The sequence below is a fragment of the Adiantum capillus-veneris genome, chromosome 22, assembly GCF_014529385.1.
Source record: "Adiantum capillus-veneris isolate H3 chromosome 22, ASM1452938v2, whole genome shotgun sequence".
NCBI lineage: Eukaryota > Viridiplantae > Streptophyta > Polypodiopsida > Polypodiales > Pteridaceae > Adiantum > Adiantum capillus-veneris.
In genome coordinates this window covers 118,063,267-118,077,353 of record NC_140952.1, presented here as the reverse complement: position 1 = coordinate 118,077,353, position 14,087 = coordinate 118,063,267, and the positions used below count along the sequence as shown (strand labels likewise).

The 14,087-nt window shown below is 42.2% G+C and overlaps 1 protein-coding gene across 1 annotated transcript; it reads right to left on the bottom strand.

Moving 5' to 3' along the window:
- Positions 1 to 8,034: 8,034 nt before the first annotated feature.
- On the bottom strand, positions 8,035 to 12,780 carry LOC147430101 (BAG family molecular chaperone regulator 4-like). Its single transcript, XM_086496267.1, has 6 exons — positions 12,273 to 12,780; positions 11,707 to 11,894; positions 10,899 to 11,331; positions 10,446 to 10,702; positions 10,212 to 10,358; positions 8,035 to 9,076 (listed from the first exon to the last, which is right to left on the bottom strand). Exons 3-6 carry the CDS (start codon positions 11,215 to 11,217, stop codon positions 8,891 to 8,893), a joined length of 909 nt encoding a protein of 302 aa, XP_086352393.1. The 5' UTR covers positions 11,218 to 11,331; positions 11,707 to 11,894; positions 12,273 to 12,780; the 3' UTR covers positions 8,035 to 8,890.
- Positions 12,781 to 14,087: the final 1,307 nt, after the last annotated feature.

Below are 14,087 nucleotides of genomic sequence, written 5' to 3'. Positions count from 1 at the left end.
TGTCATGATGCAAATTTGTGCACCCCCATCCACTAGACCTTTCCTAACCAATCTTCCTTTGATGTAACAGTCTAGCACCGGTGTAATGTCCTCATTCATTTCAGCTTGTGCAATTTTTACAACAGGCACACTCTCTTTTACCTTTCTCCTAGTGCTAACTGCCCTTGTTAAATCCCTCCTAACTTGTGGACATAATGCAAGAAATTGAGGCCATGAAATATCAGGACCCTTACCTCTCATGTCTTCCAACAAGTTTTACGGAGAAATTGAGGCCCTTACCTCTCATGTCTTCCAACAAGTTGTACGGAGAAATATCAGGACCCTTACCTCTCATGTCTTCCAACAAGTTGTACGGAGCCATACCATGTCCAAGAGGGAAGTCTTGGAGGTTGATACGACGTCGAGTCCTCTTGGTTTCCTTGGTTTCCTTTGCCTTCTTGCCTTGTCCATGGTCACTCTGTGATGTGACTCCTTCTTTCTCTTTACCTTTTCCTCGGCCACGCTTAATTCCATTGGCTTCCATGTCAACCTCATTTGAATTTGTCACCTCTACCACATGCACATTTGGATCTAGCAAAGGTGGAACTCCTTCTACCCCTTGTGGAGGTGGTCTTGGTCCATTTGGCCTTTGTAGAAGCCTTGGTTGTTGACCAGTTCCTTCACCTGCATTCATCACTGGGTAATTCAAGTTAGGTCTCCCTGGCTCCCCACGGGGCCAAGGACAATTATACATCCCATGTCCAGACTCTCCGCAATTCCAACATTGCAAGACTCTCCTAGGTCGTGGATCTCGCTCTTCAGACTTCTTTGCTTGTCCCTTTGGACCTACAGCTTGTGCAAGGTGAATTGACAGGCTGCTTAAAGATTCGTTTAACTTCTCAATTACTTCCGCCGTTACCTCAGGAAGCTCCCTCGATGTTGATGCTTGTGACTTACCTTTGGGTCTAAGACCTTCTATTGGAACCTCTCCCCTTAAGCACTTGAGTTTCCTATACTTCTCAGCAGCCCTAGTTTCTGCTGCATCAAAAGTAGCAGGTGCACCCGCCTCAACTTTTACCTTAAGGTCAGAAAAGAGTCCGTCTATGAACCTCTCCTTCTTTAAAAATTCTGCACCATCACCAGGGTTAGCAACATTTCGTATCCATAGAGCCCAAAGACGTAGAAACTCTTGCTTATACAAGTAGTAGTCATCTAAGTCTTTTTGCTTATGAGACTCTGGCCGCAAGTTTCCTGAAGAGTCTTCCTCAATGGTGAAATGCACTCACCAAACGCCAAATTTCACTCTATTTACCAATCTTAGGGCACACACTAGTTGGATGAATGCGCGGTCTTCCTTAGTGCCCAACAACAAGAGGAAAATGGAATCCACGCGTAGGACCTTCCGTCTTAACTTCACCACCCTCTTGTTATGAGGGAGACGCCTTACTACTTGCTCCTGCAACTCAATTGGTAATAGAGCTAGATCTCTAAGGATTGAACTTTCACTGCACACACATTCCCAGTTAGAACAAATGATCGTTTTTTTGTTTCTTGTAACAACTTGGACAAAGAAAAAACAAACATACACACTATTTTGCCGGGCTGCACTTCATTTTAAAATAAAATGAACACATGTACATCAAAAGAAGTGTGGTAGTTGATGAGAGGTAGAATGACAGGGTTTGGTGATGCAAGAATTTCTCCTGCTCTTTGGGCACCAAACATGAACACCATTCGTTGTTGAAAATGGATCTTTCTACTAATTGCAACGTTTATTCTAATGTGTGGAGTAAAATGAAAGGGGAAAACCTCTATTCCTGGGCCATTATCCATGGCCTATGCATGTCCTAATGCTTAAAATAACACAAAAATATAGACGTCCAAGCTAATATCGTACCTAATGAGAGGCAAAATAAAAGGATTTACCGAAGTGTTTATCTCGGCTAACCTAAGAGGACCTAAAATTCTACGAATTACTCGTTGAAATTGCAACTTAGTACTAACAATTATGTGTACCTTTTGCCTTGCAATGGGAATGAAGGGATCATACAAATTCTCGTGATTCATGCAAGCTACTTGATTATGCTAAAGGTTGAGCCTTCACAAAACATACACAAGCCTGTCCTCCGTGGGGGCACCAATTTGAGGCGGTCCGGGGCGGGCAACAAGAAGAGTGGCCTCTAGACACCCTTCAAGGCTCCTGTGCTGCTCAATGGGGCTGGGGCACAACACAACACAAACCAAAACAACAAACCCACAGCCAAATCCCAACTACACAAGGGGCACCACCTAGTTTAAGAGCGAACTAGGACGCAAAAGAGGAGAATCGTTAGAGCAACCCACAAACAAGCAAGGAATTTACACTAACCCTAACACCAATGGAATACTCTCACACACTAAAACACGAGAGAGAGAGAGAGAGAGATAGTGCTCGGGCTGCTTTGCAACGTATCGGCAATGATCAAGCAAACACAACTATATATTTAAGAAAGAGAGAGAAAGGGGGAGGGGGTGCTTGTTGCATTAATACCTTCTTACAAATCTGTCATGACAAATCAAAGTGAGATTAGTACTTGTTCAACATAGCTTGCGTAAATTTCACCACAACACATCACAAGAAAAGCCACCCCAATCACTGTCTTAAGGCCAGGGGAGTCCTCTCCACCCTGTCGCCCTCTTACAGTATGTGGGATTTATGGCTAGATTGATGACAACACCAGAGACAAGCTATCAAGAACTTAACAAAAAACACCAAGACACTTACGCATCATTGTTGTCCATTACTTCACGTTGGAAGGGAGACAAAGTATCCAAGCTTAGTCCAAATCCACCCTCCTTGATTCAGCGAATGTTGGGCTTACACTAGTAGGAGAAATGATAGATTTCCTACTCTCAATTGAATGATCACTCTCTCTCTTACAATGGCATAGAGCTCCCTTGCTAATCCCCTATTACAACACATGCACATGCATAAGACAATGAGCTTCCACTCAAGAGCTCCTTCTAGAGAGGTTGAGCTTGGCTTCTCAAGCTATAGCATAGTGCTCTTGCTTATGGCTCCCCCCTTTTTGTGCTAGCTACACCCTCCTTTTATAGCAATTTTGAAGGCTAGGGTTACTCCTCTAACCATGGTTGGGTTAGATTTTCAGCAATTTATCTAATTTCTTTTGCTTGGAATTATCAAGAAGTTGGTGGGGAAAGAGAGAGGAGAGAAATGGAGGTGATAGGACTTTTCATAGTGGGTTAGTGTTAGTAGAGTTAGTATTAATTTACAAATGGAATTGGATATTTACAATGGGAGTATCCATGTAGGATACAAATAAGGAAGAAAAACTCTTAAGAGGTAAGAAAAGGTGGATTTCTTCCAAGGTTGATGCTCCAAGTGTCTTGAGTAGGGCCAATTTTGACGCTTGTTGACGGTCCACTAGCTTTGACTGTACATTTTTTCTCCACTCTTGACCTTCCTTGAGAGACAAGGTAATTGAAGCTGAGTAATCAACCACCATGATGCTGTCTTTTAAGAGAAGAGGCTGAATTTTGTGGTTTTTTTGATAGATATGGGTAAATTGGAGGAGGAAAAATGAGACTAGGTGGTCAATTTTGGAATGGAATTATGTGTGGGAGGTATGAGTTCACCATGGTTTCTCTTATTCTTCAAGGTTGAGGAGAAGGTGAGTAGGGTGCAGAGAGGAGTGGTGAGAGAGGTGGGGATGATAAGTGGAGAAGTGTGTGTGAAAGAGGAAAATGATAAAGTGGAAGAGAGAGTGTGGCTGCATAGCATGGGAAAACTGGGGTCCACTAATAAAATCATAGCTCACAGCTCGTAGCTCAAAAAAATATGAAAAAATTTGAGGCAAAAGTTCAGCCCACGAGCTACAACTTTTGTTTGTATCACCTTTTCAAATTCGGAGAGCAAGTGAACTTTAAAAATTCAGCAAAACCGACCGTTTTTTTCCACTGCAAAGGTCCTTGTTGGGTCCTTCTTTGGATGATTCTTTTGAATACCTCCAAGAGTGAGCCCTCCATAGTGCATGTATGCATGCCACCTACCCTTGACCTTATTTGGTAGGTCTATAATTGAAGATATTGTTGAGATTAGGATATAAGTGAATAGTACAACTAAGAAAATCAAATATTGAGGGGTCTAAAAAATATGTACATGTCAAATATAAATAATATAAGTGGAAAAAATATAAAGGGGTCAAAAGAAATCTCTCATTATGAGGCTACCATAAAAAGATAAATATTTTTGGTGTTTTAATTTTTTAGAAAAAAACAAAATAGATGTAGGAAGGGAAAAATCAAAATAGTGAAAAAATATACACATAAATAAAACTAGTTTTTTTGGATTTTTGTTGGGGTGGAGTTACACCAAATATAAGAGAAGCTTACATGAAAATATTTCTATATGGAATAAAGAGTATGAAAAATGGTAAGAAAAAATTGTGGTAATGGTGAGGCAATGTACAGAGCATAAATAACACACACCTAGGTAGAAATATTTAAATAAATACCAAAATAATTATGAAAAAATCTTTTATTTAGGCCCTATATATAAAGAAATATTTACATACGCATGGGCCATAATATACTTATATTTTTTTATTTTTTTATTTTATTTTGGCTCAACTAGCCCAATGACTAGCTAATTGAGGGTTTTTTAAGAAGATATGGGAAAAGTCCCGTGACTCACGCACGCCTATGTACAGTGAAATGGTAGGGATAGCCACAGTGTTTGGGTGATTTTGGTAGGGTGAGGTAACTCACTGTGGTAATTACAAAGAGGCGAAAAAACGGCTATCAGCGTGTAGGAGGTATAACAGCTACACATCCCTCGAGGTGACGTAGGCAGAGAACTTGAGCCAAGTAACCCTAACCTCCATTGCAATTAACAAAGCTGGAGTTATGCGCGCCATGACATAATGATAAAGATGCATTGATCAAAACTAAAATCACCACACTCGCCCATGTAAGGGCCCTAAAAAGGGTTTTAAGTGAAATTGGTAGGATTTGGGGTAGGAGGTGATACCCATATGGTACCATTTTACTCAACCATGCAAATAGTAGGCTAGCAGTACCATTTTTGAGTTTTTTTTTCCCCCGGTGGAAATCTTTAGGCTATAAGTAGGTTTACCATGGTCAGCTGCTGTGAAAAAGTGTGTGTGTGTGTGTGTGTGTGTGTGTGAGAGAGAGAGAGAGAGAGAGAGAGAGAGAATAATCCTCTTCTTGGATTGGCTAGAGGTATTGTAGCTCAACATAGCTAACTTTGAGAGAAGAAGAAGAGGAACACAATAGAAACAGTCCCAAGAGGCCTCAAAGATCCTTCACAGGGCTTGAACCTAAGAATTTTTATTTGATAGAGAGCTTTATATGACCAATATAACATATTTTGGAAAAAGAGAAAGACACAACACACGCGCGTGCGCACACACGCACACACACACACACACACACACACACACACGCACACGCACACGCACACACACGCACGCACGCAAATGCACACACACACAGGGCATGCTTACCATCTCAATTCCTAGTGATGTCAATGGTCTATCCACAAGTCAGACAAGAGGAAGGAGATCTTTTATTCATTCTCTTTCTTTTAGGTTTCCTCTCATCTTCAAAAGCATCAAAATTTTGGCAAAAGAGCCCCACTTTAAGGATGAAAAGTAGTGGCTTTGGAGGAGAATGGGGTTGCTTCCCCCCCACTCAAGTTAGAGGATTGCCTATTGGGTTGGGTCCCACCTCTTGCCGCCACTATCTCTCCTCCTAGTAGTTTGTTGCCCAAGTTTGACCATTAGTCCATGTTCCCCCCCTTCTAGCTCTCTTTCGAAAGTATTCAAAACTAGTAACCACAACTACCAAAACCAAGATTTCAATGTGCTCTCTCTATTGAAGTTCCTCTTATTGGGCACAATATAACAACCCTCATCTCTCCCTTCACCTTTGGTCAAGAAGCACCAATAAGGCTTTTAGGAAAGGGTCGTAGTAGGCTACTTGTTTGTTTGACATCCTCCCCTTGAGGTAGATATAGCTTGATAAGAGGAAAATTAGTTGACATCCTCCCCTTGAGGTAGATATAGCTTGATAAGAGGAAAATTAGTTGCACGAGGAGTAATCTATATGTATTCTATAACGGCAAAGAGTGCACTTTACACGTGTCAAGACCTGCGAAATGAAGACTACAGTCCAAAAATCCTTTGCGCACAATAAAGAGGGGGAGAGAAAGACAGAGAGAGAGAGGCCACTGAAGGCGGCCGGCTGTACCAGTAGAATCTAAAGTTTGGCATCATTGAAGTGCTTCCAAAAGACTTCTATATCTTTTTTTTTTCAAGGAAGAGGCCATTGAACCAATGTACTCAAAACGATAATATTGACGAAGAGAGTAGGTATTTGGAAGACAATGCTTTAATGAATACTCCCTCTTATTGGGGGTTCAAGAAGCATGCATTTGACATTGAAACAACTTCTTTTCCTCTTGAGGCACTTAAAGGTTGGTGAAAGGAAAATTGCTTGCCGGTAGACATATAGGTGAGAATCCCAAACAACATTTCTTTCTTGTATTTTCAATGTAGTCATAGTATTACCCTTCCAAGCACGCCCACTACCTTTCCTATTAGTCTTCCATTCTCCCCTTGCAATGCTCATAATTCATTGAAATAATTGTCTTTAATTTGAGAGAGGTTGAGTGCCAAACTACTCCAATAGTTGGCACCTTTAAGTGCTTATACAACCAAATATCAATATGCATTTGTATTTAGAAATTTCATTCACAAAGGTCATGGTAGTACCTTTCTTCGACCCATAAGCTAAGCACATATCTATGTTGGCTACCAATGTGGATTGTAAAGTCAATGTGTCCTAGTAGGAAACCATCCATGCAATTGGACTTCCCCTTGCCTCCTATGAAGCTCTTGGACTTTCCCTGAACCCTCACCTCCTATCCTATGGTGTAAGATGATTGGACGGCATTCAAGAATGCCATTGGACTTCCCCTTGCCTTTTATGAAGCTCTTGGACTTTCCTTGGATCCTCACCTCCTCCTATGGTGTAAGATGATCGGACGACATCCAAGAATGCCATCATTCCTCCATCACAAAACCTTGACAACCAAAACTATACAAAAAACCAATATGAGGTAGTAGTTTACTACAAAGTCTACTAAAATTTTAGAGGACAATATTTCCATCAATTAGCTAAAGATATGGAAGCATGAGAGAAATGTCAAGATACATAAGACTACCCTGCTTCGTTGAGTCCTTAGCAAACGTATGAGTGAATTGGTGGAGGGTTACTACAATGGGAGATTTCAATATATGTACTCTCAAATTTTGCTAGTTGTGCTGTCCTTTATCTCTTAACTTACAAGCATTGATCTCTTTATAAATTTCGACTCTCTCATATTGACCTGCATATACATATGACGATGGTGAGATTAATGCCCATCTTAGGTACCCCCACATGAGAGGGGGTACTTTGTTATAGAGGAAGAAGTGACCCTTGATTGGACATCTACTCGTGCACACACTAGAGGGGAGGGGGTAAGATGCCATCTAATTGCACCTCTTTGAGATGTAGTTAGTGGAGGGAGGAGGGACAAGACTACACATGATCCAATATAATGAAATAAGATTCCAATGAAGGCTTCAAGTAAAGGAAGGTTTGTTCAAATCAATATATGACCACTTAAAATATTCAAGAGGATTTGAAGCCAGCACAAATTTCAAGAGTTTTCATTGAAAAGTTCAATGTTGAGTAGAATTTTGCTTCTCAAATGTGGTTTTCACCTTCTCTTCTTTTCTTCAATGTTGAGTAGAATTTTGCTTCTCAAATGTGGTTTTCACCTTCTCTTCTTTTGTGTGAGCATGAGATTTTTTCAATCACATCAATCTTGGTCTTGTCTTGTCTAACCATTACCCCCTCCCGTGGAGGCCCCTTCTAAACAAGTGAAAAAGGATCCAAAGTCAGCTCCATATAATCAGTTTCTTGAGCCTTGATTCCAAGTACTTTTAAAACAAGGTAAATAGTTACAATGGCCTACAAAGATGATGAGGATAGTGTGTGGCCTCCTAGTTAAAACACTACATAAGATGAGAGTGTGAGGCCAATAGTAAATGCCTCTAGAGCTCCTTGAAAAACAGGAAGAAAATTAGCTTTGCACTTTGCCATGTGGTCCCATTCAACAAGCTAATCTAATGGTCCACATTCACATACACAAGTTTAAATACAACGGTCCACCATTCCACTTGCAGGGCCACCTCTGACGAGGTATGGCTTCACGAGGATTTACGAAAGATGGTTCTCACATACAAATTAGTTAGCATGGTGACCTTAGGAGGCATTGATGTGGCATGGTATGGGTGAGGACTAATTATCAGGGATGGGGAAAGAATGAAGATTGTTGTGCTTGTTGTCCTCAGAATTGTCAAAAACAATTTTCATTTTCATTAATGCTGCAGCCTCCATAATCCAGTCCACAATTACAGGTTAAGCTTGATCAAGCTGATCAAACCGAAGAGTCGTAGACATTACCATGAGCCAGGTTTAATGTTGCCACTTCCATCATCCATTCCACAATTACAAGCTATGCCTGATCAAGTTGGTCAAGCTGAAGACTTGTAAATAGGTCTTTACCAAGTGAAACCCCTAAGGGTCTCCTATTTGTTTGTGTATTATCTTCTCCGTGCCAGCCTAGCCTTAAACAGATAGACTGGGCTTATCCTGGATTCATCTAGGTATATTGTGAACTGTAAAATTTGGGCACTTTCTCACAATTGAATGGGTTAGTATCCTACGTGTCCGTCGCCTTTTGCCAGCTGCTTATTGTATACAATCGTGTCCTTCAATTCTGGGCAATCAATTGAGATGATTTTTCCCTCACAGGGCATAAAAAATAAGAAGAATGTGGTTAGAAAATTTCCCAGTTAGTTGTAACTGTTGTTGGTGCAGTAGTTGCTGGAGGTGTCCAACTTCCTTTCCCAGAATCCACCGGCCCGCGAGCTTTCAAATGTAGTACTGCATTGTTGCAGATAGGATTTCCATACCTTACCTTCAAGTTATCGAGATGTTCGGTAAAACTCTGTACCCTTCTAACCTGTTGAGCATGCCCAAAAATCAGTCAGTCCCATACCAACATCAACTCAAGGCATAACTATCTAACATCTGGAGATAGAGATTGAGTGCACTTTACACTGCAAAAGAATCAGAATTTTGGACAGCCCACGGAGAGTGAGTCGATTTTCAACAGGACAACCATGGAAAATGGCATACTCGGATGACAACTCAAAATAGCAAGCAGAAGCGCACGCCATGCATACACTGTCAATGCCAACTAGACCACAGGAATTTCCATGCCTTAGGACAGCCACCACGATCATAAAAGGACATCAAAATTTTAAGACCCATGTGCCAGGACAAGGTAACTGACAAGGGTCATGAGACAAGGGCAAGCTGTAAGTATGGCCGGATGGATAGAGGCCCTAGCCTTGTCATGAGACAAAGGCAAGCACAAATATGGCTGCATGGGTAGAGGCCCTAGGGCAAGGCCCTGCCAAGTGGATGACATGCATGCTACGGGGGCACTATATAAAGGTGCATGGTTGGGAGGCTAGAGGTATGCTGGTCTCCCCTTAGCCTCACATTGCTAGGGCCTCTACCCATGTGACCATCACCGACGTCCTCTCACCATGCCACCTAACCACTCTACTCACAATCCCTACAAGTTTTTACCATTACAGCTTCCAAACCTTCAGTCTGTCTAAAACTTCCAATCACAATCTGCGTGAAAGAGGCTGTAATAAGTGTGATATGAATTAGCTTTCTGCAAATCCCAGCATGGTTTTCTTTTGTCTGCATCTGTGGTTTTCTGTGCTTTTTGTGTCTTTTAAAACTCTTTTTGGCATGCTAAAACATGCCTTAGATAACAAGGGAGATAGGTAGCTTTAATGGGCCATTTGACTCTCTCTCGACTCTCAGCTTTAGGAGAGGGGGGGGGGGGGGGGGGAAGAAAAGAGAACTTAAACCCTGAAGGTCATTAAATTTTTTCTCCATTTTTTATTGCCCCTAAATTTTTTTCTTAATCTGATATCAGCTCATGAGGAGGAGGTTAGAACTACATGATTATAAGGCCACGTATAAGAATGGTTGATGTCCATTAGCTCTTCAAGGATGGAACTCTGCAAAGCAAAACAAACAACAAAGATGGACATGAACAAGAAGAAATTACTGACCTCAATCCTCCTTTGCACTTTGGCTTCTCCTTCCGCATGGATAGTGTCGAGTTCCAACAGTTGTCGCATTAGCAACTCCGCAAGCACATTGAAATCATGATCGGCCACCTTGCTTCCGTTTGTGACAAACTCATCCAAAGCAGAGATCTGCAAGTGTAAAGCAACATTCCAACTTTCAAAACCTCAATTTCCACCAAAACAATCTAGGACTGCAATTTGAGCTCGTTGTCACACCTGTTTACCAAGTTTGTCTACTCGCACACGTACTTGAGCCACTGCATGGCAAGCTTGCTTTACAGCCTGATTGCTTTTGATCTCTTGAAGCTTTTTTTCCTTGCTGGCTGGGTCCTCCACTAGAATCACTTTGGTCATGTCTTTGACTCCAGCAATATGCAAAAACTCATTATCATCTTTCTCTTTGCCTTGGAAGAGAAGGCGTTGTTCATTGGGCTGCAAGCCCACTTCTTGTGCCAAGAGCCACTTTAGGTCCCCTGGCTCAACAAATGGACAGATGAGAATGTTGAATAATATATCGCAAAGCATGCTGACAAACGCAGAAAATCTCAAGAATGGCAAAGACATATTTTGTATATGTATGTACGCAGAAAATTTGCACAAGCAGCATCCCTAAAGCATTTCATATAGGTCATGAGTACCGAGTCATGGCAACTAATAGATGTATCATACCAAAGGTAGCATGAGATGGGATGTTGATTTCATGTTGATAAAGGCCGTGAGAGATTTTGACTTTAATCAAAGGCCCCAACGACGGTGTCGCATACATCATGGCCTCCCTCCTCTGAACCAGCATGCCTCCTGGTCTCAACTCCCACTCGATCGCCTCTGAGTGCTCCTCGGCACTATTCGGATTGCAGTTGTTGGAGCCGGATGTGCCATTAGCCATGGTAGCCCCCTGCTCATTGATCTGTGGAGGTGGTTTCTGAGAGGCTTTTTTCTTGGCACGGGGCCTCGAAAAAGCCTTGCCAAAGAGTCTTGATAGCTTCATGTGTGTGAAAGTGCTAATGAACTCTCAAGACCAAGACGGAAAATAGCAGGGAGAAGGCAACTGATGGCAGGGCTGCTTCAATGGCAATCAATATACTGAGAGTCAAAAATTCACCTGCTGGGGTTCCATTTGAAATGTGTTAGGGCCAGTCTAACCAGATTGTAAATTAGCTGTGATAATGTGTGTAGGGAAGATAATTGGATCCGTGACAATTAAGTACAAGACATAATCATTATACTGCCGGTAATCGCTTAACTGCCTTGTTATACCCAAAATTTTCTGCATGATATCATGAAGACTCTGCTAAATGCTTTGGACGACTAGCCGCTTTACTGCCTAGCACATTAAAGGCATAACTGCTCCACGCATTGAAACATTTGGATTCACTTGGGTGTAAAATTAGCCTGTGTTTGTCTTTAGAACAGCCCAAAAGGTAAAGCCCGATGCAAATGTGAGTGTGAGGAACTTAGACAATGGTGTAAAACTTGCCTCAAAGAATAGGTTGAAGCTGATACAAATGTGCCTCCTACTACGTCCAACAGTGATTTGCTTGATAAGCACCCTGCTTCTACCATCGAGCGCCGCGAGAGCGAAGGCATATGCTACTCTGTTGGTATATGCTGACACATGTTCTTCTTAGCTTGAACAGCAAAGTGGGCCAATGCGAGACGCAATGCCTGAATTGAATCTCCATCTCAACAACGAATAAAAAGCAGCCTCTCTCTCTCTCTCTCTCTCTCTCTCTCTAGTACTCTACTAAACACCGTTGTACTTGAAGACTTGCACGACCAAGGACGCAGTTTTCATTAGGCCTGCATTGATAATGCCGGTGGAAATGTGAAGAGCAGCCGATGCTCTGATCACACACACACACACACACACACACACACACGGGCGGCTATATAGAAAGGGGGAAGCTCGTGGGCGGCATCAAATCAGAGAGATACCCCTTTGTAATTGTGTCTGAGAGAGAGGAAAAGAAACAAATTGGTAAAAGACCCAAGGCCGCGCGTGGCCCTGCAGGGCTAGAAAGCCAAGAAAGCTTCGGAGCTTACCGGGGAGCTTGTCCGCCCCATGGTCTGCAAATCTGGTGTAATTCCGAGAACCTACGTCCCGTTCCGAGAAAGAGAGACAAGTGATCGCACACACTATAAAGAATGAAAAGAAACAGAGGAAGGCCGAGACTCTGCACGAGAGAGAGAGAGAGAGAGAGAGAGAGAGAGAGAGAATCCCTAATGCCCTGCTTGCCGCGGCAACCAAAAAGTGAAGATGGACAATAAACTGCACCAAAGCCGACCCGCAAGCAACTGCGCCCCCCAAATCCTGCTTTCTCTGACTTTCTCTGTACCTTCCTCCTCTCCCGTTTTCCTCAAATAAAAGCAGCAATGGCGCTCCAAGCTTCTTCCGATGGCGGCCGCCTGGAGCTTGGCGAGCCAAGCTCTGTGTTTAAAATAATGGAAATGTGGGTTTCACCATATGACTCCCAAAACAAAATGGGCTTCTCTTAGATTTAATGGAAACCTCGACATATTGTGCCTACAGGACCTGGTCTCGCGCAGCCTGCAGCTAGTCGTCGATAAATAGGCCTGCATATTTTTCTCCTTGCTCAGCTGTAAATTTCAAATTATTATTTTTTTCCCTCTCAAATCGCTAAAATAAAATGAGATGTAAAAGGCCAATTGATTTTGGGCCACCGGCTTTTTCTCCACTAATGATTTCCTGATTGGTGATAGGGTCATTTTCATCTGAAAAGGATTAAATAAATATGACAAATAGTTTAAGGTTGTCTAGCAAAATTAGCTCTGAAGCTTCTATTTAATAATTTTAATATATTGAAAATGACCCTCCTTTGACAAAACAGAGAACTCTTTTTTTAATTTGCCACAAAGGATTTCACCCAAGAAAAGACATTTTCCGAAGCCAAAATCTTAGAAAACGTGTGGGGCCACAGTATACTACTCAAAGTTTGTTTTTTTTCCCCAAAAGATGAAGAAAAAAATAAGGTTCATGGCCTGGTCTATTGGGTAAATTGAAAGCTGCAGGAAAACCAGGTTTTTTTCACCTTTTAGTTTAAATTTAAATTTCTAGCTCATCATTTACAGTGCTTTTCATACGGGACGCACGGTCATGCACCTCGACTTTCAATTAATTTTTTCAAAAGTATATTTCGCAATTGCCAGGCCATGTGAGTGAAGAGAGGAAGGGGCCGTCCCGTGCTGGACGGCCAATACCCTTCGCTTGTGCAAGTCGTCCCCTTCCCTCCACTCTTTTCTTTAAAATACATCTTTTTGTCCCTTCTCTTGACCTCACCTTTCAGGGACTCCCTTGTAGCACAAATGTCCCAATTCTATTTGTCAAAGTACCTTGCTCTTCCATTCCACTAATTTGAGCACGAAGTTAGCAATAGATAGATGCCACTAGTCAAACTTACCTTAGTTTATCAATCATGCCATCCCTTATCCCACTTTCTTATTGTATTTTGTTGTTTGGTTTTGCAAAGTGGTCAATATACATTGTGATTTGTAATGTATTGTAGCTTATGATTGCCCCCCTCATCCCCTCCTCTACTTTTCTGCCTTTGCTCCCAAAGCCTCATAGGGTAAAACCCCCAACTTAAGAACAACGAAGTTAGGGGCCTCCCATCAAAGCCTGATGAGGGGCGCCATCCAGATCGGGGACCTTCCGCAATCAGCGGGAATGTGCAGCTTGCTTCGACGAAGCATGCAAGGAACGCGTGTAGGTTTTGTGAACACAGTGTAAGAAAATGGCATGGGTGAACCGAGACATACCCCAGAGGTAAATCGAGACAAGTTGCCAGCAAGGATTGATCTCAGACCAAACGGTCCTCGCAGCACTTTGAGCCAATGAAG